Consider the following 24,348-nt stretch of genomic DNA (forward strand, 5'->3'; position numbering starts at 1 on the left):
TTGAAATTCACTAATTATACTGACATAGGTACTGGCAGATACCACTGACCAAAGAAAAAGACGGTATTTCCGAATCCTACCGTACGTGCAGACACAAGTGTGTCGTGTATCTTGAAAACAAATAACCTTTGGCAGTGTTTAGCAGGGGTTTTAGATAAGGTTGGCATTTTTAAATTCCCACCTACTGTAATACTGCAGTAGCCCATTTAGTTTTTTTAAGTACAGTATAAAAAAGAAAAGGATTACTTAATTTGTGTATAGGGGTGTCACGATATGAACATTTTCTTATACGATTATTGTGTGTGTTATTATCATGATAATTGCAATAAACACTATAATTTTTTTAAAAACCCAAGTAATCCCATTTTATTGATTTAATTTGTTTTTTGGGGGGTACAGTTGGTTTCCTTCTTTACTATCTGTCACCTTGTATTGCAGTGGCACCGTAAACTCACACGTGATCCAGACGTAATTGATCATACACAATGTTAAGTTTCTACACCGGGAAAGAGTATGCCGGTCGAAGTATACAGTATGGTACTGGCAGATCACTTTAAAAATTCCATGACTGCAATTTGAACTTATTTGTATGAATAATTTAGCATTACAAATTATCACTTGAGGTTGACGAATCATAAATATAAATAATGAATTAATTACCGCGATAATGAAAAATATTGACGATACAATAATTGTCAGAATTTTTATCACGGTTATGTTTTTATCGTCATATGTGTAAGACTATATTGATAAAGATAGATTATGTTGTTTATTTGCAAATATGTTTTTATTTGAAAAAGAAGCATGTTATGTCCCTACAGTGAAATACAAGCCGTTATAGCATGAAAGGTTAATTGCATTTATAATAACATTCTTCACCCAAGATTGTTAGGTCACATACAGTATATTTAATGCCAGGCCATATCTGTTTTACCCTTACCTTAACCCAGCCTAATTCTAACCCTAACCATTTGCCAAAAGAAGGAAATAGCCTAATCCCAAACTCCACCCCCCCCAATACATCCAGGACTGTCTTGATTTAACAGGCTTATTAATTGCAAGAAATGTAGTTTCACTGTTGTACTATTTATTCGTCGGGGGGAAAAAATAACAAAAAACTGTTTCTATACAGTAACTACAAGTTAGTGAAGGTCCATCAATTTTATCTTTGTAGTTTTTAGATTGTATGTTGCTGGCTGTAGTCTGCTAGCACAAAGAGATGTCACTTCTTAGCCAGACTGACTTCAGACAGACTTCATAAAAATAATGACGATGATGAAGAGTAGGCAGTAGGATGGAAGCAAATTAAAAACGGCTCAGAGACCAGGATTCTTAAATAATGGATAAGGGAAATGTATTCTATTGGGACATTTAAACATTAAAAATACAGTTTACTGCTATTATGTACAGAAAGTTGTTTTTTTAATTTGCTGTTTTAAATATTCATTTTTTCAGTGTTATTCTCTTATTTCAGGAGTCTATTTCGCCATTGTGCCATGTGAGCAGTGATGTCACATCTATCGTTCATTAAAGCAATAAGGAGTGACAAGGTGTTCATTATGCTGACATAATTGCACACCTGGGAATCGATGAAGCCCACGGCTATAAACCGTAGGCCCCAAACACCTTAGATATTCAGCTTTGTCAGCATAATGAATTCCAAACTTTCAAGTGTAAGTCCAGCAAAATGGTTTTAGGCCGAAAGGAAGAGCAATGATAGAGAATCTGATAACCACATGATTTAGCCGGTTATTATATATTAGTTGGTATGTTTTCTAAATCATCAATTGTGTAACAAATCAGAAAGTACTGTATGGAAAAGTGGGGCTAGGTGCATCTAAATGTGACCACATTTTAATTCTTTATTAATCCCCCCCCCCGCCAAGGTACCTGTTTAAAGTATTGTGACACATAAGAATTGTCAACTGGAAATAAACGTGTTCTCTACACTTGAACTTTGCACAATATCAAAAGCAGTGTTAAAGTGATAGTGTTTGAGCTGGTTGATCTAACTCTTATCTTTTAAATATACTTCTTGACTAAACTTATGATCATTATCTTTCTGCTACTTTGTTGATGTTGAACAAGTTTTGTCTTGATTGATATTGAACATGCTGAACCTTTATATTTAATTTTTTTACTTAAGTATTTTTTATAATGTCATTAACTTACAGTATGCTCTCATGTAGAACTTAACAGAAATGTATTATAAACCAAACAAATTTAAACTGCTTTAAAAGACATTTTCTTAACCCTCATTAGCCTACTTGTGAGTACTATAACATTTCTCTGTTTAGTTTTCCAGACTTTATTTTCAGGACCTTTTTTCCTTCCACAACATTGTACTCCCTGTCACCTTAAAGAGTTACCTTAACTAACGTATATTCTTGTTGTTAGAGTCACTTATCACTTATATCATAATGCAAAAAAAACTAAACAAAACAAAAAAAAAACAGATATAGGGGACTGGCAAGAAGATTGTTGAATTAATTAGAGTAAGAAAAATATTTTTCAAAGCCTTGGATTATTGTAAGGATGTATTTTTTTCAGGATAATCACGGATTTCATGATATCCATAAAATTTACCCATTGCATTGTAATATGTAGATCCCTGTGAAAATTCTCATTTCTGAAAGAAAAGTGTAAATAAACATATTTTTTCATAATAAATAATACACCAAACGTTTGCCTTATTGACGCACTACCTGTTACACTGCATTTAGGAACCGGCAGCCAGTTTAGTTTGCCTCCGGTAAATAATTGAATACACTGTATAGAGCTGCATAATTTCTTTAAAATGTCTTAAATGAAAAAGACACCGGCTGCATCAAATATCGGAACGGAAATAATTCTGCTAAAGATCGCTCTGTCCAGTAAAAGAAGGGGATATGTCACGTGTCTGTTGTTATTTTTTACATGTATTTATGTTTTTATTTTGATTGATAATTCACTGGTGTTGAAAGAAAAAAAAAATTACAAATGTTTTGTTGAAAACTTGAAGTCTGTAGCAATATCTTCATAAATGTATATTTTATATAGCCTGTATTAGAACTTTGCAAAAAAAAAACCCTCACTCTTAAGAAAGAAAAACAGTCTTACGGAGCATGACCTAGCTGGTGACGAGTCCGTTCTGCTGTACACTGACATTTCTTAGCAAAGCAAGAAGCTTGGACTTAGCCAAGCTTAGGAGTTCTTGGATGGATTCCAGTCCAAGGTTCAGCTTGGACAGCTCCCAGTGCACAGAAGGTTATGGCGAATGCAGTGGCTGCTGAATGAGGTAGTATAAAGGGGGAGGGTAGAGAAATGACTTTTGCTGCACAATGCAAGCTGGAATTCAGTGACATGTTCAAGGATGTGATGTGCATCAGCTATGACTTATGTCTGTCTCAGAGGCAGCAAGGATGTTGTAGGAAACAAAAACAAAAACAATAACACCCAGCTAAGCTTTACAGTACACTATAAATATCAAACAACAAAAACGTAATCTGTTTCCATTTAGATGCGTAAGAGAGCCTCACATGAAAAAGCTATGCCTCTGTATAAAGGCCATTTTGGTTGTGTACAGTTTGTAAAACCAAAGCCTTAAAAGTATTTCACTAAAAATGTCAATGTCAACAATAGACATAAGAACTACGAGAGACCTGCCAATGGTGCTACTCCTACAACATTTTACATTCTCAACAGGGTGTTATTTTTCATCTACAATAAAATAATATCAGATTAATGGGACAGAATTTCATGCGTTGATGTAGGAATCTGTCACGATGTTTGACAGAGTAATGGCATATGAATGTTTGAAACCAAGATTTTAATGAAGATTTTAGCTATTTCAAAAAGCCTAGACATTTTGTTAAAAAGAGATGACAGCTGTGTTCTGCATTTCCTGTCAAAGACAAACTATTACATTGCATTGTGTATTACCTTCGTATGGTTAGTGTCTTCGTCTTGATGCCACATCACAGTACAGTTAGTTAATATACACATTTAAAAAATAAACCTAAAATCGAGGATTTAGCAAAATCAGGAATATTTCACGGGGTGTCCGTTGGGGCAGTAAGGATAGAGCAGAGGAAGCAGAAACAAGCTGTTAGTAAGACAGTATTGAGCGGAGGACGCTCGGCCAAGGATAGAGTGACAAGCTCGTAGCTCGGAATTAGGTGCAGCTTTAGAGAGGTACCAGGCTTGAAATTAGGATAGAAAAGAGATCGGACCGATGAGCTCTCCTGTTGCCGAGGACAGAGCTTGGTTGAAGGTCACGTTCCTGAGGATCTGAAAACATAAAAGGGCTCTGCTCAGCAGAGGTGCCTCTCGGGGCGATAAGAATAGTCCAACAGCTTAGGACTGAAAGGCGAGATAGTAAAGGGTTCCCTGACTGGTCTGGTGCTGCCCTCACATTAGGTGAGGCACAGGCCTCCGAAGCTTGGAGCGGGAAGGCGTCCCGCAGGGAACCTACATCAGAGAGAGATGGGTTAGTCTGGGACCTGGGCACTGAGAGCGTAACGCGGGCCAAGTCCCGAGGGAATGAAGGACAGTGCCTCACGTGATGAGGTAGAATAGCCGCATGCGTAAGGATAGTGTGGCAGGGGGTCCCCTGACTCACTCTGTGAGAACCCCCTCTAGTGCGAGGACGAGGCAGTGTGGCTGACCTGATGTCGGGGGAGTGGATCCGCACTTACCCCCCCAAAGGATGGACTTCCGGCTCCCCGCAGAGACCCTCACCTTGAAACAGAATGAAAAGACGGGAAAGGAAGGGGCATTTGATTCAAACTGGAGTTAAAGTTAAAGTTAAAGTAGTGTTAGTGTGATATGGTTATGTGATTACCTGCCGCTCAGTGGAGAGGAAAAAAAAAAACCTTCTTAGAAGGGGAAAACCTCTGGTGGCCCCGGCGGTCAGGTAGCCCCCACTCCGTGATCTGGCAACACAGATATTGGGTAATTTAAATACAAATACATATAAATACAGGATAGATTACAGGGGTATCCAACCCTGGTCCTGGAAAGCCCCAAATCCTCAGGTTTTATAGGTGTCTCTGTCATCAATGGCTAAAGATCTCGAACACTTGTAGTCTTGACTAATTAAGCCATTAATTGATGCAATTAAGTAACTGAGAGCTCTGTCCTTATTTAATGGCTTTTGTGATAAATTCCCTCAAAGTGCTTCACAGATAAAAGCAACAAAAATCCGTAACATACAAAACAAATTTGGAGAAATAGTAAAAGAAAAGATGATAAAATACCCCTTTAAATTACATGCAGTACAATTTTTTTTTAAAAAGTAATGAATTACTTTAAAAAGCAGTGACAAAAATAAATATAAATAAGTAGTATAAAATAGGATGATAACATTGTCCCTTCAAAATATATATGCCGAATTATAAAAATGTGTTTTCAATCTTAATTTAATCGTGGTAGATCATTCCACAACTTTGGTGCTCTAACGCTGCATGCTGTGCCATCTGCCTTCTTTCTCTGTATCCATTGAATACTAAGTAAACTTGTTTTAAACACTTGATTTAGTTTTCTCCAGACCTGTTCATTTTGTCTTGTTGAGACATTTTAATACTGGTAAATTGATGACAAAATTCTAACTGAATATCTGTCTACAGTATATGTAAATTAGTGACACATTCTGGCAGCATTAATGCGGGGGTTTAATTTAATTTAAAATTATATTACAATAAACCAAGTCAGGGAAGGCAGTATCTGAAAGATGAAATAGGCTATTGTTCAGTTGGTTCATGTTTATGCTGCTTTTTGCAATGTTAGCACTAGACTATATGTAAGTATATATGTAAGACTATATGAGCAGTTTAGAAGCAGTTTGAAAGCAGGTTGACGGCTGCAGAAGAAACTAAACTTCAAAAAAAACCCTCAACATGGTCTTCAAGCCAGTAATCTGTGACACCTGCTTGATGTGGGAAATCCGAGAAAACCCAGCGGAGCTAAACCAAGTGTGCGTAAAGTGCCGCACTTTCCAGGATTTGCATAAACTAGTAAGTATGCTAGAAATGGAGCTGGAAGAAGTGAGACAGCAACAGGATCTTGAGGAACTGGCACACCCACAATTCATGGAAGTCTGCATCACCCCTAACAGACTGAAAGCCACTAAGGAGATAGAAGGTCAGAACAGCTGGGTTCAGGTAGGCAGAAGCAGGGAAAAAAAGAAACTTCGTCAAACACAACCACCAGAAATCAAAACAACCAACAGATTTGAGTCACTTCAGAATTTTGATGAGCAGAACCAACAACAAGAGAATGAAAGGAACAACATCCAGGATCCCATTGACAGTGGTGACCAGACAGCAAAAAGAAGGGAGGTCATGATTGTTGGGGACTCCATATTGAGAAACACAGCAAGTTCAATTCGCAGTTTGGACCCCCTTACTACAACAGTGTGCTGCCTTCCGGGAGCCTCGGTCAAGCACATCACTGAGAACGTGGACAGGCTCCTAGAACGAACAGGAGACGACCCGGTAGTAGTCGTCCACATCGGTACAAACAACATTGGAAGAGACAGACCAAAATCCCTGCAAAACAAATTCAGAGAGCTAGGAAGGAAATTAAAAGAGAAAACCAAAACTGTGGTATTTTCTGGTATACTACCGGCACCTTGCAAAGGATCATATGGACAGCTGGAAATAATTAATCAAAACGCATGGCTGAAGACGTGGTGCACACGGGAAGGCTTCACCTATCTTGATCATTGGACCACATTCTACAACGAGGACTATCTGTATAGATGGGATGGACTGCATTTAAATAACAAGGGAACCAGTCTACTCGGAGAAAAGATCCTCGAGCAGGTTCAGAAGCATTTAAACTAGAAAGGAAGGGGGGAGAAATCAACAAAAAAACAGAAGGGAGACCGCATCAAAACAAGAACAACAACTCAGGTAAGACAACCATTAAATGTATTTATCTAAATGCTAGAAGTATCAGAAACAAAATTCTAGAACTTGAAGCTACTGCACTAACAGGTAACTATGATGTGATAGGTGTTACAGAAACGTGGTTGTCTGAGAGTGATGGGGACGAATATAATATTTGTGGGTATACACTGTATAGGAAAGACAGGCAGGACAGAAGAGGAGGAGGGGTAGCGCTATACATAAGAAACAGTCTTGAAGCCCAGGTGTTAAACCTGGACAAAGAAAATAAAACCAAATCAATATGGGTCAGAATAACGGACAAAAATTCAAAGGGCATAATAATAGGAGCATGCTATAGACCGCCAGATTCAGACGGTGAGCAAAATAATCTGTTATACAATGACATTAGAAATGCGTGTAGCAAAGGAGAAGCCATACTAATGGGGGATTTCAACTTCCCCCAAATAAAATGGGAAAACCCGGTGGGTAGCGCGAAGGATGAAATAGAAATGGTGGAAATGACAAATGACTGCTTCCTAACACAATTTGTCAAGGCACCGACTAGAGGGGAGGCATGCCTTGATTTAGTCTTTTCAAATAACGAAGACAGAATAACTAAAACAGAGGTCAGAGAACCACTGGCAAACTCAGACCACAACATGGTCTCATTTGAAGTGTTTTTTAAATCCCCAAAAGTAATGACTAAAGCTAAGGTTTACAATTTTAGAAAAGCAAACTATGAAGGTATGAAACAGAGACTAACAGAAGTAGATTGGAGTAAAATAGAGAAAAAACCCACAGAAGAAGGATGGTTGTTCTTCAAAAATGTAGTACTAGAGGCGCAAAACAATTATATCCCTAAAGTAGACAAATCTAAATGTAAAACTAAATTGCCAAAATGGTTTAATAGATCAATTAAAAAAAATATTCAGCGAAAAAAGGCACTTTACAGAGCATTAAAAAAGGACCAAAAAGAAAGTACGCAGAAAGAGTACACAGAACTGCAAACGCAAGTCAGAAAGGAAGTTAGAAAGGCCAAGAGAGAAATAGAAATGAACATTGCTAAGGGAGCTAAAACCAATTCCAAAATGTTTTTCCAATATTTCAACAGCAAGAGAACATTCAAAGAGGAGATTAAATGTTTAAGAGATACAAATGGCAAAATCGTAGATGAAGAAAAAAAAAAAATAGCAAATATATTAAATGATTACTTTTCACAAGTTTTTACAAAGGAAGATACTGAAAACATGCCCCACATGTCATCCAGTTACTATCCAGTTTTAAATAACTTTAGCATAACTGAGGCAGAAGTGTTAAAGGGACTAGGAGCTCTTAAAATAAACAAATCCCCTGTTGGCGGATGATATCATCCCAGTAGTACTCAAAGAAATGAAAGAAGTAATTTACAAACCGCTAACCAAGATCATGCAGCAGTCTCTTGACACAGGGGTGGTACCGACAGACTGGAAAATTGCAAACGTAATACCGATCCACAAAAAGGGAAACAAAACTGAACCAGGTAACTACAGACCAGTAAGCCTGACTTCTATTATATCCAAACTTATGGAAACTATAATAAGATCCAAAATGGAAAATTACCTATATGGTAACAGGGTCCTGGGAGACAGTCAACATGGTTTTAGGAAAGGGAGATCGTGTCTAACTAACTTGCTTGATTTTTTTGAGGATGCAACATCGATAATGGATAATTGCAAAGCATATGACATGGTTTATTTAGATTTCCAGAAAGCTTTTGACAAAGTCCCGCACAAAAGATTAATTCTTAAACTGAACGCAGTTGGGATTCAAGGAAACGCATGTACATGGATTAGGGAGTGGTTAACATGTAGAAAACAGAAAGTACTGATTAGAGGAAAAACCTCAGAATGGAATGTGGTAACCAGCGGTGTACCACAGGGATCAGTATTAGGTCCTCTGTTATTCCTAATCTACATTAATGATTTAGATTCTGGTATAGTAAGCAAACTTGTTAAATTTGCAGATGACACAAAAGTAGGAGGAGTGGCAAACACTGTTGCAGCAGCAAAGGTCATTCAAAATGATCTAGACAAGATTCAGAACAGGGCAGACACATGGCAAATGACATTTAATAGAGAAAAGTGTAAGGTACATTATAAATATCATATGGGAGATACTGAAATTGGAGAAGGAATCTATGAAAAAGACCTAGGAGTTTTTGTTGACTCAGAAATGTCTTCATCTAGACAATGTGGGGAAGCTATAAAAAAGGCTAACAAGATGCTCGGATACATTGTGAAAAGTGTTGAATTTAAATCAAGGGAAGTAATGTTAAAACTGTACAATGCACTACATCTTGAATATTGTGTGCAGTTCTGGTCACCTTGCTATAAAAAAGATATTGCTGCTCTAGAAAGAGTGCAAAGAAGAGCGACCAGAATTATTCCGGGCTTAAAAGGCATGTCATATGCAGACAGGCTAAAAGAATTGAATCTGTTCAGTCTTGAACAAAGAAGACTACGTGGCGACCTAATTCAAGCATACAAAATTCTAAAAGGTATTGACAGTGTCGACCCAAGGGACTTTTTCAGCCTGAAAAAAGAAACAAGGACCAGGGGTCACAAATGGAGATTAGACAAAGGGGCATTCAGAACAGAAAATAGGAGGCACTTTTTTACACAGAGAATTGTGAGGGTCTGGAATCAACTCCCCAGTAATGTTGTTGAAGCTGACACCCTGGGATCCTTCAAGAAGCTGCTTGATGAGATTTTGGGATCAATAAGCTACTAACAACCAAACGAGCAAGGTGGGCCGAATGGCCTCCTCTCGTTTGTAACTTTCTTATGTTCTTATGTTCTTATGTATTTCTAGTATTAGTAATTTCTTATATATTCAAACATGAGCAACTGGCTCATAATGGATCATGTTAAATAAATGAAATATCCAAGTGAAATGAATGGGGAAAAAAGTTATTACTTTAATGCAGCTAAATTGAAACTTGATTTAAATTGAGATCATTGCCAGAATAGTTTGAACTCCCCAGTTTGAATATTTTTTATTATGGCTACTACAGCCTGTACAGGATTTGAAATATTCACAATCGGGAAGGCACAGTCCAGACTGCTGATTGCCCTTTCATTCAGAGCCTGCAAGTGAACATGTATGTAATTATATTAATGGACTCCGTAATAAGTATGCTGGATATTTAGCTGAACATGTGGGGAGAGAGTGGGCGATGGTGTTATACAGTACAGCAGGGTTCCTTTCTTAGGGGGCTTCAGGTACTAAATGGTGGAGGGCCAACATGATGCTAAGCACTTTATATGTGGCTGTTATTTCTAGTCTGTCAGCTACCAAGTCCAAATAATAATAAGCAAATCTTCAAATTGTATTTTTTATAATTATTCTGTACTTTACTTACCTTACATTTTTTCCTGTTGTCTGTCATTTTCTTCTTTTGACCACAAAAACCTAAACATTATCCAAAATGAGTACAAAAACAGAACAGGCACTTTAGTACTGATACAGGTGAACTGCACCAGGTGAACTCAGTCATTCATAGCAAATACTGTAGAAGCATGTGATGAGCTGCTTTTCTTCCTGTTTCCATGTACAGTATTGTACATGGCAAATTTGTACCTTCTGTAATGGCTTCAGGCCCGAGAGGAATTTTGTTGCATGTGCAGCATTACTAATGGGAATTGAAAACAGGGTCTCTACTTAACAGGCTGTTCAGCTAATGGAAAAACACAGTAAGAAAATTGTCAGTGCTGAAGCTGTTTCAGGCATTACACCACTGGTACTGTATATCATTAGGACCATATATATATATATATATATTATATATATCTATATATATAATAATCATATATATATTATATATATATATATATATATACACATACATATAGGGCTTCTGATTTTTGGTTAATCAATTCATGTTGACTTCACCCTTTTCTCATTAAAAAATAAAACCTAGAAAAAAAAATACATTTCCCAGCACTGGGCAATGTCCCGCTTTCCTGCCTTGTATCTATCATTGATTCGTTCTGAATACTGAGTGACAGCACATTCCTACATTTCTATTGGAGACTCCGCTTACAATTGCAGTTAGGAATGGAGGCTTGTTAGCAGGATTTAAAACTGTATTACAGTTAAGTTACAGAGGATGTAAAATAGAATTGCAAATTGTGGCGAAATGTAAAAAAAATGCCTACACACAAAACCCCCAAAAGAATGTGCCTGTGACCATAGGGATTTTGTTGTGGAACACAGCAACGAAAAGAAGGTACAACTTAAGTGTGCAGGTACTGTTGAGTTACCACTATACATATTTTAACAGAAAAAAAAAACAAAAAAAAACACGCTGTAGCATTTTGGAAAGTAACCGAAAACACTTATTTCATACAGTATATCAAAAACTAAAGCTACGAAAAAGAAAAAAAAAGATTTACATAAAACTCTTAAATAGATAAAAAATAAGCACTGAAAAACAGAAGCCCTACATATATAGTAGTGGTTTGACAAAAAAACCCAAACAAACAAAAAAAAAAAAACACACCTGCCACCATGGTTAACCAGGGTGAACGGGTTCAACCTGTCAATTCTGCTACAGTTGGTGTCAGAAAAGCCCTGGAGGGAAATGTAACCATTCCAAACATAACTAGTGACCACAAACTGTAACATCTTTAGTTTGGTGTGAAAGTCAGCAGTAAATCTGTTCTTCATTTAGATCCATCAGTATTTCAGGACTGAAACTACAATAAGGAAAAGCAGCTTTTACTGTATACAGTATATGTCAGGGATGTCCCTTGCTGTATACAGTATGCGTAAGAATTCACAGATGGTACTGGTAATAATCTAAATTTTCTTTCTATCAATTATTAGTGTATCTTTTTTTTCAAAACATTGTGAGAAAGTGCACTTTAAAACATGTAAGTATAATTTCATTTCTTGTGAAGTGCTTGCAGTCTCTTCTACAGTATTCAGTTTGACTTGCAGCAGAAATGTTTACAAAAAAAAATTGATGCAGCACTTTTGTGTTCTGCTGCAGTGTGTTTCCTATCACTGCCTCGCTCAGTCAGGAAGAGTGCACTGCTTTCCTTCATTACGTCAACCTCTTTTGCCTTGTCATCACAGTTTCAGTAGCAAGGAGCCAAGCCATTCATTCAGTTTGAGAGTTATAGAGGTATCAATATGAATTACTTTCATCCAAACCCACACAAACTATTGCTATACTGTGACAAAACCTGAATTTGCTATACTGTAATCAAAACCTGAATTCATAAATGTTAGGCGTTATAATACTAGCTGGGCGATGAAGAATATGGTATAGGCTATTGCTTGAGGTGAAGCTGATTTTTGATGTTATTGTATAATATTACATGTCGAAGTACATGTTAATTATAGTATACAAATAGAGAGATGTTTTTTATATAGTGATTACAGAAACACAGGCGTATTAGAATCTGTAAAAGAAACTCAGGCTTATTAGAATCACCCCCAGCCAATAAGTGAATACATTAATTAACCAATCTTCATTATTACTGGGAAAGGGGACTACAGACAGACTCCAGTAAAGGTGCAGATATAAAGCCATCATAGTATCAAAGGCTTTGTATTATCCAATATTAGATGATAGAAATTCTTATAGTTGTTGTGTACAGCTAGCCTGAAGTTGGCATTTATGAATAGCTGCGTCTTTTTGTATTATTTATATATGTTTATAGGAATAATGTTTACATACTGTTTATTCATTTTTATATCTTATAAAAGTTCTCAAATGACAGCCATCCAATTCTGTGAGTTTATGGAATGCAGTCCTGTTACTTTTGACCATATGTAATCATTTTAGCTCCTTCAACATGGTACTAGATGGTTAGATTAAATCTCCTGTAGAATCTCCTGCTTGGAAAACACCCATTCATACACAGAGAAACATATATACTACCCACATCCTATTAGGCAGCTTTTTGTAAAGGATGTTAGTTATGAGTACTCTAATTATATTCTTAAATTACAAGATAACCCATGAACCAGTAAATATAAGCCTCTTTTAAATATGGTCTGCTCTTAGAGTAAAGCCCATGTGGTAGCTTGCCATCAATATAATCTCCTTAAGGTTATGAGTATGCTACTGCAAGGCCATCATCACATGCATTTTGTGACAAATCCTAAAAAAGGCATAGTTTTGCTGTAACTGAATTGTCCTTCTTAGCAGATACATTCAACAAATAGCAGAATAGCAGTCCTGTCATTTCAGCTTGCAGTCATTAGCCATGTTTACAGATGTGTGCTGCAGTTGCTTTCACCCTCCACTGGAACTTGGTGTTTGCCAAAAGTCTTGGCACAGCTCTTAAGCATTTGGTCCACTGAAGTTTATATACTGTAAACTGGTAAAGTGCAAAAGCTGCCATTTTATGTTGCAGTAACAGCAAATGTGCGATTAAAAAAAAAAATATATTTGCACAATCCAACTATTTGAAATATTTGAAGTAAGGAATTTTTTTTATCTACTGTAGTATCTACTGTGTGTGTTTTTTCTAGCACAGACCATACAGTTCTGTACAAGATGGTTTAAAATTAGATATAGCTTTCCTGAATTTGATGACATTTTGCATGGAAGTTATTCCACATAGTGTACAATATCTGAGCTTTTAAAAGCTATATCTTGAAAACGACAGACAATTTTTGAAGTTTTGGAATTGAAAAATATATTGCATTATTACAGTAAAGTTCTGGTTCAAGCGCAATCTTTTCAAAGTAACTAGCTTAATCCAGTTCGCATTTGGTTTTATATTTTGTGTTAAATATATATTCAAATTATATATTCTATATATATATATATATATATATATTATATATATATCATATTATATATATATATATATATTATATAGAAGATAATATATAATATATAAGATTCTTTAAAAATTTACACATGTATTACATCATGTGCCACTATAATATTAGAATTATCTATCTTAATATGCCCATGTTTTATCTCTGAAGGTCTTATTTTCGGAATCTAAAAGGCGTCCATTAGTTTTATCAAAATAATTATTACCTTTTTTTTTTTTTTGTTGCCATTTAAGAGCTAGAGAACTAGCAACAAATCTGTATTCCAATGTAAATTGATGATTGTTTTGTTTTTGGGTTCTATTGTCTAATTGCAGTATACAGTAGCATTGGTATGTTGAACTGAGACTTTGTTACTTAAATTACTGCCAAAATACAAAAATATCGATGAGATGACGTAGTTAAACAGTAGGTCTCTAAAATGGAGCCATTGCTTCTGAATCTTATGTTAGTGTATTTGTTTTCCTACTCTTATTACATTCTGTCTGGGCTACACAGGAACACTTTACTGTTAGATAGACTGAAGCGTGTAATCATTCACACTGCATGGTTGTTATATAAATTAAATTCATTATACTTAAATCGATGATGAGCAAACATTACCTAAAGAAGTGACTGCTTATGATATAAATCACCAAAGAAGCTCAGAATGTTTATTACAAAATAACAGATATTACTATAATCATACATTATTGTTTGAATTTACAGCCTGTAGAATATTTAATATCGAATTCATGGTGGATATTATGCACATCATTATAAAGTTTGAAGGTCTGCAATTAGAAGTTGGTGTACAGCATTGATTTAAAGCAACATAACTAGTAAGTTCTCCTTTTCTGCTCTTAGTTTCGATATGTTTAATTTACTAAAAGAAAATATTGTTGCATTCCAGAACATGGCTTTACACGATTTAGAGGGATTTGGTGGGAGTAAGGTGCGCAGTTTTCTCTGGTCATTTATTATCAATTAAGTATACAACAAATGAAGTTAACTGAACAATTTACTTGCCAAGCTACCTGTATGGCCAAAAGTTCTCCCCCTAGTCTCTGTAAGTCGCTTTGGATAAAAGCATCTGCTAAATTACTCATTAATTAAAATAGCTGAGCTGTCAGTGAAGTCATAGATCAAACACATAGGTTTGATTCATAAAATGTAGTCTGTTGAGTGTAAAGGCTAATACATTCAGTGTAAAAGCAATACAGTAATTAAATTAATCTTAAATACAGATTTTTTTTATTGTTAAAATCTACTAAATCATTTGAATCTGCAGTGCCAGATAATTATGGTAAAGGTTTTACTAAACTAGAAGGTTGTTAGCCTAACACGGCAGACTGCACCACTGTGCGGTTTATTATGCACATAGATCTATTTGGTTTTGTTGTCTGTAGTGTTATCAGAACTTAGCTGGATGTGATTAAAAATGTGTTATTTATATAATAAACATGTAACTCTGAGACAGGGCTTATACACCTGAGACTATTACCTCACCATTCTACCTCACAGCGGGGTTGAATCTCACCACGCCATACTATTAATGAAAGGCTTGACATTACCACTGCAAAACGTTACCACTGCTTAATATGTTAAGTATGTAGATTGAAGAAAGATAACTGTACATTTATACTGCAGTGCATTACTGTCTGTAATAAAGCACAGTTTATAGTTTTAACTCTACTCTTGGGTGTTAATTGAAGTTGTCTGCAGGGAAATATGGCAGTACTGCTGCCTAATAGTTACATGTACTCTAAATACAGGGTTTACTGAGCCTCAGCCTCAAAAAGATTCCCACTGTTTACGGGAAACCACAAGAAACTACACTGCGTGAGAAGTTGTAGGTGACACGTAGGCTGCATGGCATTACAGTGGTAAAGGCAGTGGCAAGCCTATGTGTGCCTGTGGTTTCCCTGCACATAATTAGATCAGCATGGGCTTGGGGAAAAGCATGAAATCGCTGAACTCTTATTGCATGGGATTCTTGCCCATTCTAACTGTATCATGCCTGCTATCATAGTGAGACAATAAGGATGAGTAGCATGAAAGGGAGTTTGAATTACATTTTTCTTAGATTCTTCTTTAGATGAACAGACAAAGGAAATGTTGTTTTTTTAATTTCTTCTCAAAAACAGGTCTTGACATCCAGATTTTTTCAGACTGGGACTCAAGTCATTAGATAGGTTGAACTGTGTCAATCTGATGGATCATTTCTACGTTTCCTCACAACAGACCATTTCATACAAGCATGTACGTGTCAACAGGATTGTCATTTTTGACATTGTCAGGACATGACACTTTTAATTGCATGTGTCAATGAATACAGGCAAGCCAGCTGACCCAAAACTTTGAAGAAAAAGAAAGACAGTGGAGACAAATGTGTTGTGGAGAAGAAGAATGTTTTACTCAAGAACATGATGGAAGTGTAAGCACTAAAGCTGAAAGACAAAAAACAAACCAAACACCAGAACTAGAAAGTGGGCGCAAATAACTTGTTATAAACTCCAAAAGGGCCATCTGTCATCCGTGCTGTTTGGAAGAGCTGGCGGGACAAATGTACAGCCTCATTAGGCATACATGATGTTGGGTATTACAGGTTTTTATACTAGAATAGCTAACATTCTTTGGAATGGCATCATGCCTTTTAATTTCGCAATTCATTTTCAATGCCTGTACATGACATGTGTACTGTAGTTTAAACCTTTATTTTATATCAGTTGGTCATTTGACTGCTGGTACTGTGCTTACTTTGTTAAAATGTAAAAACCTAGCCAGTTCCCTCTTAATTACAGCTACAAAGCTATGTAAACTATTATTTATTACCTCTCATGAACCTACAACATACTGTCAAGGGATTGGACAAAATACTGCCAAATACCGTCAGTATGGTTTTTATTGTGATTCATTTGGTGTTTTTTTGTGATTGGTAGTTAATGTTAACCACCTGAAATTCCTCCATATATTGTAGATGGCGATGGATAGCTGTTGAACAGAGCTCACAAGAACACCCATATGTGGTCCTTTTTGAGATATCAGAAATATTTGTACAGTCTTGGATAAGAAAGCACCTGCCAACTACGTGCTTATATGTGTCCTAAGTCTTTCAGAATTGCTGTCCATTGTGACTGAAACTGATTTGCAGCTTTGTAGATGCTGCTTTTTATATACCTTTATTACAGAAAAAATGTCAAGGACGTATTTTTTTTAAATTTTTTTTACAAATTGAACGATCTTGCAGTGGTTAGTGTTTTTCAGCATAATCAGCACATCTGCAGCTGTAGCACTTTTCAATTGATGTCTTCACTGGCAATTTACATTTTTAGAAACCTGTTTTGGTTTTCCTTTTTGACAGTTCCTAGAAAAATTGCATCCTCAAGGTTTTTGAAGCATTTTACAATGGCTCTGCATTGACTGCAAGTGAAAAGCACTGAGGACACTTACATGGAGGCTTGCCTGAGTTAAATTGAAACAACTTAAAAAGCATTATCTTGAGCAACCCTTGTGTGCGCCAAGATTAAATTCAGGGAGGAATTCTTGAAAATGTATGTCTTTATTTTCAAGTTACAGTGATGCCAAAATGGTATTATTGTACAGGGAACATCTATCTTGATGAATACTTATTATAAAATTGGATCCTGTTTATACTGCCTTATGTTATCAGGGAACCACTGTAGTCTTTATTCTTGTAAATTATAGTAAACCGGGAGACGAAAAGGGATTTGTATTTATAAAAACATGGGTAATCTAATTTAATTTTTTTAATTGGCACAATATTATTCTAAGTGGACAATTGCAGGATTTGCACTTCATTCCTAGTCAACAGTAAATTACTAAATTATGTGCAAGTAAAGATTCTGAGCATCTCAGCACCTCTTTTTCATCTTCTCTTTGGGATATGGAATTCCTATTTTAGTTACGGTGGCTCTTTACCTGTGACTAAGAGTTTTGTATTGGGATTTGTTTAATCATTTTGCTGCCACTTCTCCCTTGTATTTCACAATGCACCCAAGAGGTTTGTTTATCAACATAAATTATTCTACTGTAACTATTCTACATCTAAAGTATGTTTATTTTTCCATAAAACCATTGGTGGTTATGTCGTCCATTGCTAATTGATCTTATGTTTGCCATTTAGAACCAACAGTTCCACAGACTCGTTACAACCAGATATTGGGCATGCAGGTGCTATTGTATGTCAGCTTTCTCAAAACACATCAACATACAGTCCATGTCCATCTCTTAGTCCTGGTCCTCTCACCACCAGTGTTACAAACAGTGTTATGATTTCGTAATGTGGACCACTGTCCACTGTGGGATAAAGTGAGATCACCAAACTAATTTAATCTAACAAGGTGTAATGTACTAACCAGCTGTGCTATCTAATAATTACTGCATTACCAGAAAATAACACAATTAAGATTAATCATCAAATTCCTTTTAATTTTCTGGTGGATAAACAACAAAAATACAAAAGTCTCCTTTCAAAAATAGACTTTCCTGGAAGATACAGTTAGAGAGGCAATTTCTTTCAAGGCAGTGAACAAAATACCATTCTGTAGAGTATTACAAGGCATTGCCTCGTGGAGTTGTGTTATGAGTGCAATGACTGAAGGCACTGCTATAAGATATATCCTAATACTTTAGTTGATTTAAATTTAAACAAAGCACTTCAAGTCCTGGAGAATTAAAGCTGTTATCGTGTGAATGAGACAACATGGGTTAAAAAAACAAACGGAAAAGAGAAAAAAATAAACCATCCAGAACCACAGGTATCGTATTGTAATATTGCTCACTCTCAGCTATGCTCAGAGAAGGGCAGTGGGTAATGATGATTGTAAGGCTGAGCAGTGATGGAGTACCTTTCACTGTGTCTTGATAGCTGCCTGACCTTGACAACAGTAGGTTTTGAGATATGGTTATATCCCCTTTTATATATAACACATTGACTATCACATAGAGTATTTCACACTTTTAACAAAAAACCTTGTACCTAGTAAATAGCGCTGTTGTATTGTAAAATGAAACAATTCTATAATGATACCTCTTAGATAGAGTCAACATACTGTAGTATTGCACAAATAAGTGCCTTTTATTCTACTCTGCTCATGCTAGTACTCTCTCAGGAATCTCAGCAACATTTTGCTTGGCCAGTGTTTGTCAGCAAAAGGCTGTTCATCATCATTGTATGTTTTCATCTGATTTTGGTATCTCTGCTTGCAGATTAACGCCACTGATTTATTACACAGCTTAAAAAGTAAGTAGCGAGTTCTGAAAAATTCAGTGTTATACGTCCCCACATGTTGCTACAACTGTTTAAATAACATACCTGTAATTTTTCTTTTAACCTGTAACTTTTGCACTGTAACTTTAGTCTATTTCAAAGCTGTTTTCAAAATGTCTGCTCCAGTGCAGTGGGGTTTGAGATCTGTCCTCTAAATCACTGCAGGAAGAGCGATTTAAAAAAAACAAACAAAATAAAAAGCATAACAACAAGTGCTCTGGCTTTTGTGTTCCCTACCATATCATGGATCATTATTGCTGTGTTAACTATTTGACAATGTGGGCAATAATCTGTACACTATCAGTGCACTAGAGCAGACATTTTGAAAAGAGCTTTGAAACAGACATTAAAGTTATCAGTGTAAAAACGTGTCAGGACTCAGGATGTTAACAATGAAAATATAAATTACAGGCACGTTATTTAAACAGTTGTAGCAACACGTGGGGACTTGTAATGCTATATTTTTCGGAACCTCGCTACTTACAGTGATTCAGTTGGATTCATACAATATTAAATCTATTAAAAAGGTAATATGATTTATTTTAATACCTTGCTACTGTAGCTGGTAACTGTTTGTGAAACACGTGCGCTGCACTGAAACTTCCGTTTCTGAATGGAAGTTTTTAGGAATGTGGATACATACAGTCAAAGTGACACTGTGTATGTATATTCTTGTTTTTAGAAGTTTTTCTTTGTGGTAAATTATCAATAATCTGTAATGGTTACAACATTATTTAAGCAAACCTATCTATACTGTAGTATACAAATGTAATACGGTACATAGGCATAATCACAATATGTTCAAAGTGTAATTATTTAAGAAACTGTAAAATGTGAGAGGCTTGTTTTACATCTGTGACTGCAGACAAAAAATATGTTCACTGAACATATGAGCTGTGGATATAGTATATCGTCAGGGAATTATTGGAGCTTGGTAAATTAATTAATAAATAGCAGTCATACAAACAAGATGAGATTGAGGATATGCATGGTACATTTAAGTGTTTCTGAACAGTAGAATGTAACATTTGTTTTGTTACTATTTGCAGACAGTAAGATTCCACATCACTTCTCAAAGATATTTAGACCCTTGTATAGTTTAGTTTTTCTACATATTACTAAAAAGTTTTCTTTTTAATGCAAAGCTGAATTTAATACCAATTATCTCCTCTTATTGAACGAAAAAGGCTTGTTGATGAACAGTATACCAGTGTGCATACTGTATAGACAAATTCAATTTCATAGTTCTGGTGACATTGATTAACCACTATAGCTTAGCTGCTGTAGTTTATGTATCATGAGAACCACTTGGTGGAATTGCATCTTCATTGTGGACACTTGGGTGTTCACTAATTCTTATATTATAAGGACAACAATATGTTTGGGAGGTAAAAGGTTAAAAGGCATCAGTGGTACAGCCTTAGTGTAATACCATCTCATTTAGACATAGTTAAATACAGACTCCACTTGTAACAATGTATTTTGCGTTTGTTTTCCAGGTATTTATGAGCCGTCATTTCTTGTATTACTTCAGTGAACCTATCCTGGATGTGAAGATTGCCTTTTGTCAGGTGTGTGTTCCATACAGGTAAACAAGGTACAGTATTCATTCACTTCCATTTTCCTTTCATAGTAACAGTGTGTCTTGCAGATCATATACAACACGTGATTGAGCTTCTTACAGATGAAGTTTAATGCATAGCTTTAATTGAAACCATATACTGTGCAGGATCTCAGCGAAATTGCATGTGTTCCATTAATAAAAACTTTCATAACAATCTCATTTAGTACTGTTGTTAATTACTGTTGAATGTCCTGGGTCATTAATCTACCGAGGATTTGCCCCCAAAGTAATTTCACCTGAAACAGTTTTACAGATAATGCAGCATTGTGCTTTGGAGAGAAGGATGTGGCAATTTACATTAGTAGCGCCCTACCTAAATCGCAGTAAAAATAAAAACAATTGCGACTCAGTTGCAGACAAAGTAAGAAAAATTGCGTGAAAGTAATTATAGCTCTTTAATAATTGTGGTAATTTACAAACTCTAAGGGTATTCATTTTGTTATTAAAACATAAAAAAATAGCTGAAATGATAAAAACACTGTAGCATTATTTTGTATGTGGCATTATCTGTTACAAACCCAGACACCTTATTAAACTCAGTAACAGTGCGAGATGTGACAGGTACCTTACCACTCTAGTTAAGGAGGGAAATCAGGGAGAACAATCAGGCTGCGTTGCAAATTCCAGCAGCTGCCTGCGCGTGCCACGAAGTAGAAGTCGAGTGCTGAGATTTTGTAACATGCAGAGGTACCGCTTGTAGAGGTTCTGTGTTTTGCAACGCTGCCCCTATACACTGCTAGACACGCGGTAGAAGCCTAATATTGTGTGATCCTCAATTTCCACAGTATCGAAAATTAAGTAGGGCCTTACTCATTAGGAATTCTGGGTACCGGATTTGCTTGAACAATATCCATAATACAATTTCCAGCTTGTCTTAGAATTGCTTAGTTGTCAGCTTATCATTGATAGCAGTTTTCAGAGTCGGAAGGGTAGTATATGTCATACTATACCCTATAGCTAACCAAACAGACTTTCTATGCTGAATATGCGATCAAAAGTCTACCATGTAGCAGAACGAAAACAAAAGTTGGTGTAATTTATAATTTCAGACAGCATCTCATATACTTTTGGTACATTAGCCCAGAAGCATCATAAAGAACTGAGTCATAAAAGCAAGGGCAATTATGTTATAAATTACAGTTTTATATTTGTATCTATAAGATTATGTAGAAGGACAAAAGCCAGATGATTAATAATCCAGGACATGTTATTTATTTTTAATATTTGCAATGATACTTGATACACAACAGTCATAAAATATGTATTTTTCTTCTTGTTTAGATTCACTTTCTGTTTCAGTCATCCCATCCAGGTGACTTTTCAAAACTCAGACATTTAAAGCACCCCTGCATCCTCAGTAGAGCACTCAGAATCGTGTCTAATCTGTAAGCACATCTAGTACATTTGGGACATGTTAATGGTTACACTGTGGTGTACCTGATGTACTGAGAGTTTATTCATGATTCTGAGAGCTTCATAGGGGTACTATAAAAGTCTCAGTTTTAAAAAGCCACCATGTGTGATGGCTAGGACAGAAATTGATACAAAGTGAATCTAAACATAAAGAATACATTAGTTAAGGTAACTGGTGTTTCCTACCTGTACAGTATATCAGGTTGTCCTTGAAGTACTGGTATTACAAATGTTATACAAGTAAAAGTAAGATTGTTAGGTAGAAGATAAATGACTGTTGTACTGTAACAGCTATTACTGCTTGAGGGGGTTTAGGCAGGAACAAATAATTTGCAATAAATGTGATTGGTGTTTTTTTAATAGAAGCCATAGGGGCAGGGATGTCTGTAAAGAGAATGAATTATTTAACCAATAAAACTATGAACGCCAACAAATGAAGGCTCATTAATTTAGAAGGAGTATGATTGTTTTATAACATTTTGTTTTAAAACTTTAAAATGCAGATTAGTAAAAACATTTAATCACATTATTGTTATTGCTGTAACAAGGTGTTTGGAACAAACATTTACTTAGGCATTCTAAAATAGCAATACAAAAAAAATGTTGTTTAAGATTTCAGTGGTATACTATTGAAATCTTAAAGGACTAAAGGCATTCCAGTCTTCTCAAATTTTCTCTCTTGGGTTTCAGAAGAGCACACTAGATGGATATACACATCGGCTGTTTGTACAGAATGGAGTATCTGTTTTTTAAAAATGATCAAACCTGATGCTTGTTCTAAATTGTTTATTTTTCATTATTGATTTAGGGCTTGATTGTACATATACAGAGCTGAGAAAAAGTTTGTGAACCCAATGATAATTATGGAAATTCCATAGTTTTACCATGATAGCCTTCTTGAATCAAAACCAGTCTTTTCTTAAATATCCAATAGGGTTTATGTTAACCAATTCCATGTCTTTTGAAACAAAATAATGTAGGAATTAGACAAACAATGAGTAATTAAGATTCAGGGTATGTGAAAAAGTAAGTGAACCCCTGACAGGTGTATGGAAACACGTCATGAACGATCAAAAGAAATCTCTGAGGACCTCAGAAAGACAGTTATTAATGCTCATCAGTCTAGAAAGGGTTACAAAATCATTTCTAAGGATTTGGGGCTCCACCAATCCACTGTCCGACAGATAGTCTACAAATGGAGAAAGCTCAAGACCACAGTCACTTTGCCCAGGAGAGGTCGTCCTACCAAAATCATCAAGGAAGTCACAGAGAACCCCAGAGTAACATCCAAGGATCTGCAGGCCACTCTTGCCTTGGCCAATGTGAGTGTTCATGAAAAAGACTGAACAAGAACGGTGTTGATGGAAGGGTAGGGAGGAGGAAGCCACTGCTCTCTAAAAAGAACATTGCTGCCCGTCTGCAGTTCGCCAAAGAGCATATAGATGATCCACAAGACTTTTGGAATAATGTTCTCTGGACAGACAAGTTAAAGGTAGAACTTTTTGGCCTCAATGAGAAACGTTATGTTTGGCGAAAAAACAAACACTGCGTTCGAACAGAAGAACCTCATCCCAACTAGGGATGTCATGGTATCAAATTTTGATGGTATGATAACTGTCAAAAAATATACCACGGTTATCATCGTACCACGGCATTGTGTCATTTTTTTGTTAGCCGTTTTTAAATGGCTATTTAAAGAAATACACTCAAGTCAACTTATTTTTTAACAAGAAAAATAACTTTAATTTAAAGTTTTAAAAGAAATACAACAAACTGGTACTACAGTTCTATCAGGCATTACCTACCTGGAAGTAGTGTTCACTCCAGCTCACACAGGCTCAGCAAAATAATGCTGCCTTTTTATTTCAAAAATTACTGTGGAGAAACACCAAAATATTAACATCTTCTGGGCTCAGTTTGGAACGAGAGGGGGTAAGGATGTGACCATTGCACCCGAATACCCTCTTCATCTTTATCGTCTCTAGTTTGGACGGCATCCTATTAGTTAAGACGGGTTTTTAACCAGTGGTATGTGTACCGCTGGGAGTACTTCTAAGGGTCATAGGGAGTACGCAGGACGACTCAGAAAAGCACAAATAAAAATGAAAGTAGGAGAAAATAATGATAATTTTTTAACGGTTTTATATATTCTCGAAACCATGATGTATAGTTATTTAATCTTTGTTTAGCAGCTCAAAGTGAACGGCTAATGAAAAAAAAAAACACAATGGGTGCGTTAAGTAAGTGAGCCGCTCAGAGTGAGAACGCTTAGAAAGCACACTGAGCTCATTTAAATGACTTAACGCTGTGCTCCACGAGAGCGCTGAGCGACA

The 24,348-nt window shown here is 36.0% G+C and overlaps 1 protein-coding gene across 9 annotated transcripts in view; it reads left to right on the forward strand.

Annotated features, from left to right (window-relative positions):
* The window catches only part of LOC121301569 (mitogen-activated protein kinase 10), a 73,749-nt gene that overhangs the window by 3,802 nt on the left and 45,599 nt on the right, over positions 1 to 24,348 (forward strand). For 7 of the 9 annotated variants that reach the window (XM_041231080.1, XM_041231071.1, XM_041231096.1 and 4 more), the window contains one exon: positions 20,478 to 20,549. In XM_041231080.1, coding sequence (XP_041087014.1) covers positions 20,478 to 20,549 — 72 coding nt within the window. Of the gene's footprint in view, positions 1 to 20,477; positions 20,576 to 24,348 lie in introns of all 9 variants that reach the window. The other 2 variants (XM_041231104.1, XM_041231113.1) reach the window with 2 other exon arrangements.

The sequence above is a fragment of the Polyodon spathula genome, chromosome 2 (genome assembly GCF_017654505.1).
Source record: "Polyodon spathula isolate WHYD16114869_AA chromosome 2, ASM1765450v1, whole genome shotgun sequence".
In the NCBI taxonomy this organism is placed as follows: domain Eukaryota; kingdom Metazoa; phylum Chordata; class Actinopteri; order Acipenseriformes; family Polyodontidae; genus Polyodon; species Polyodon spathula.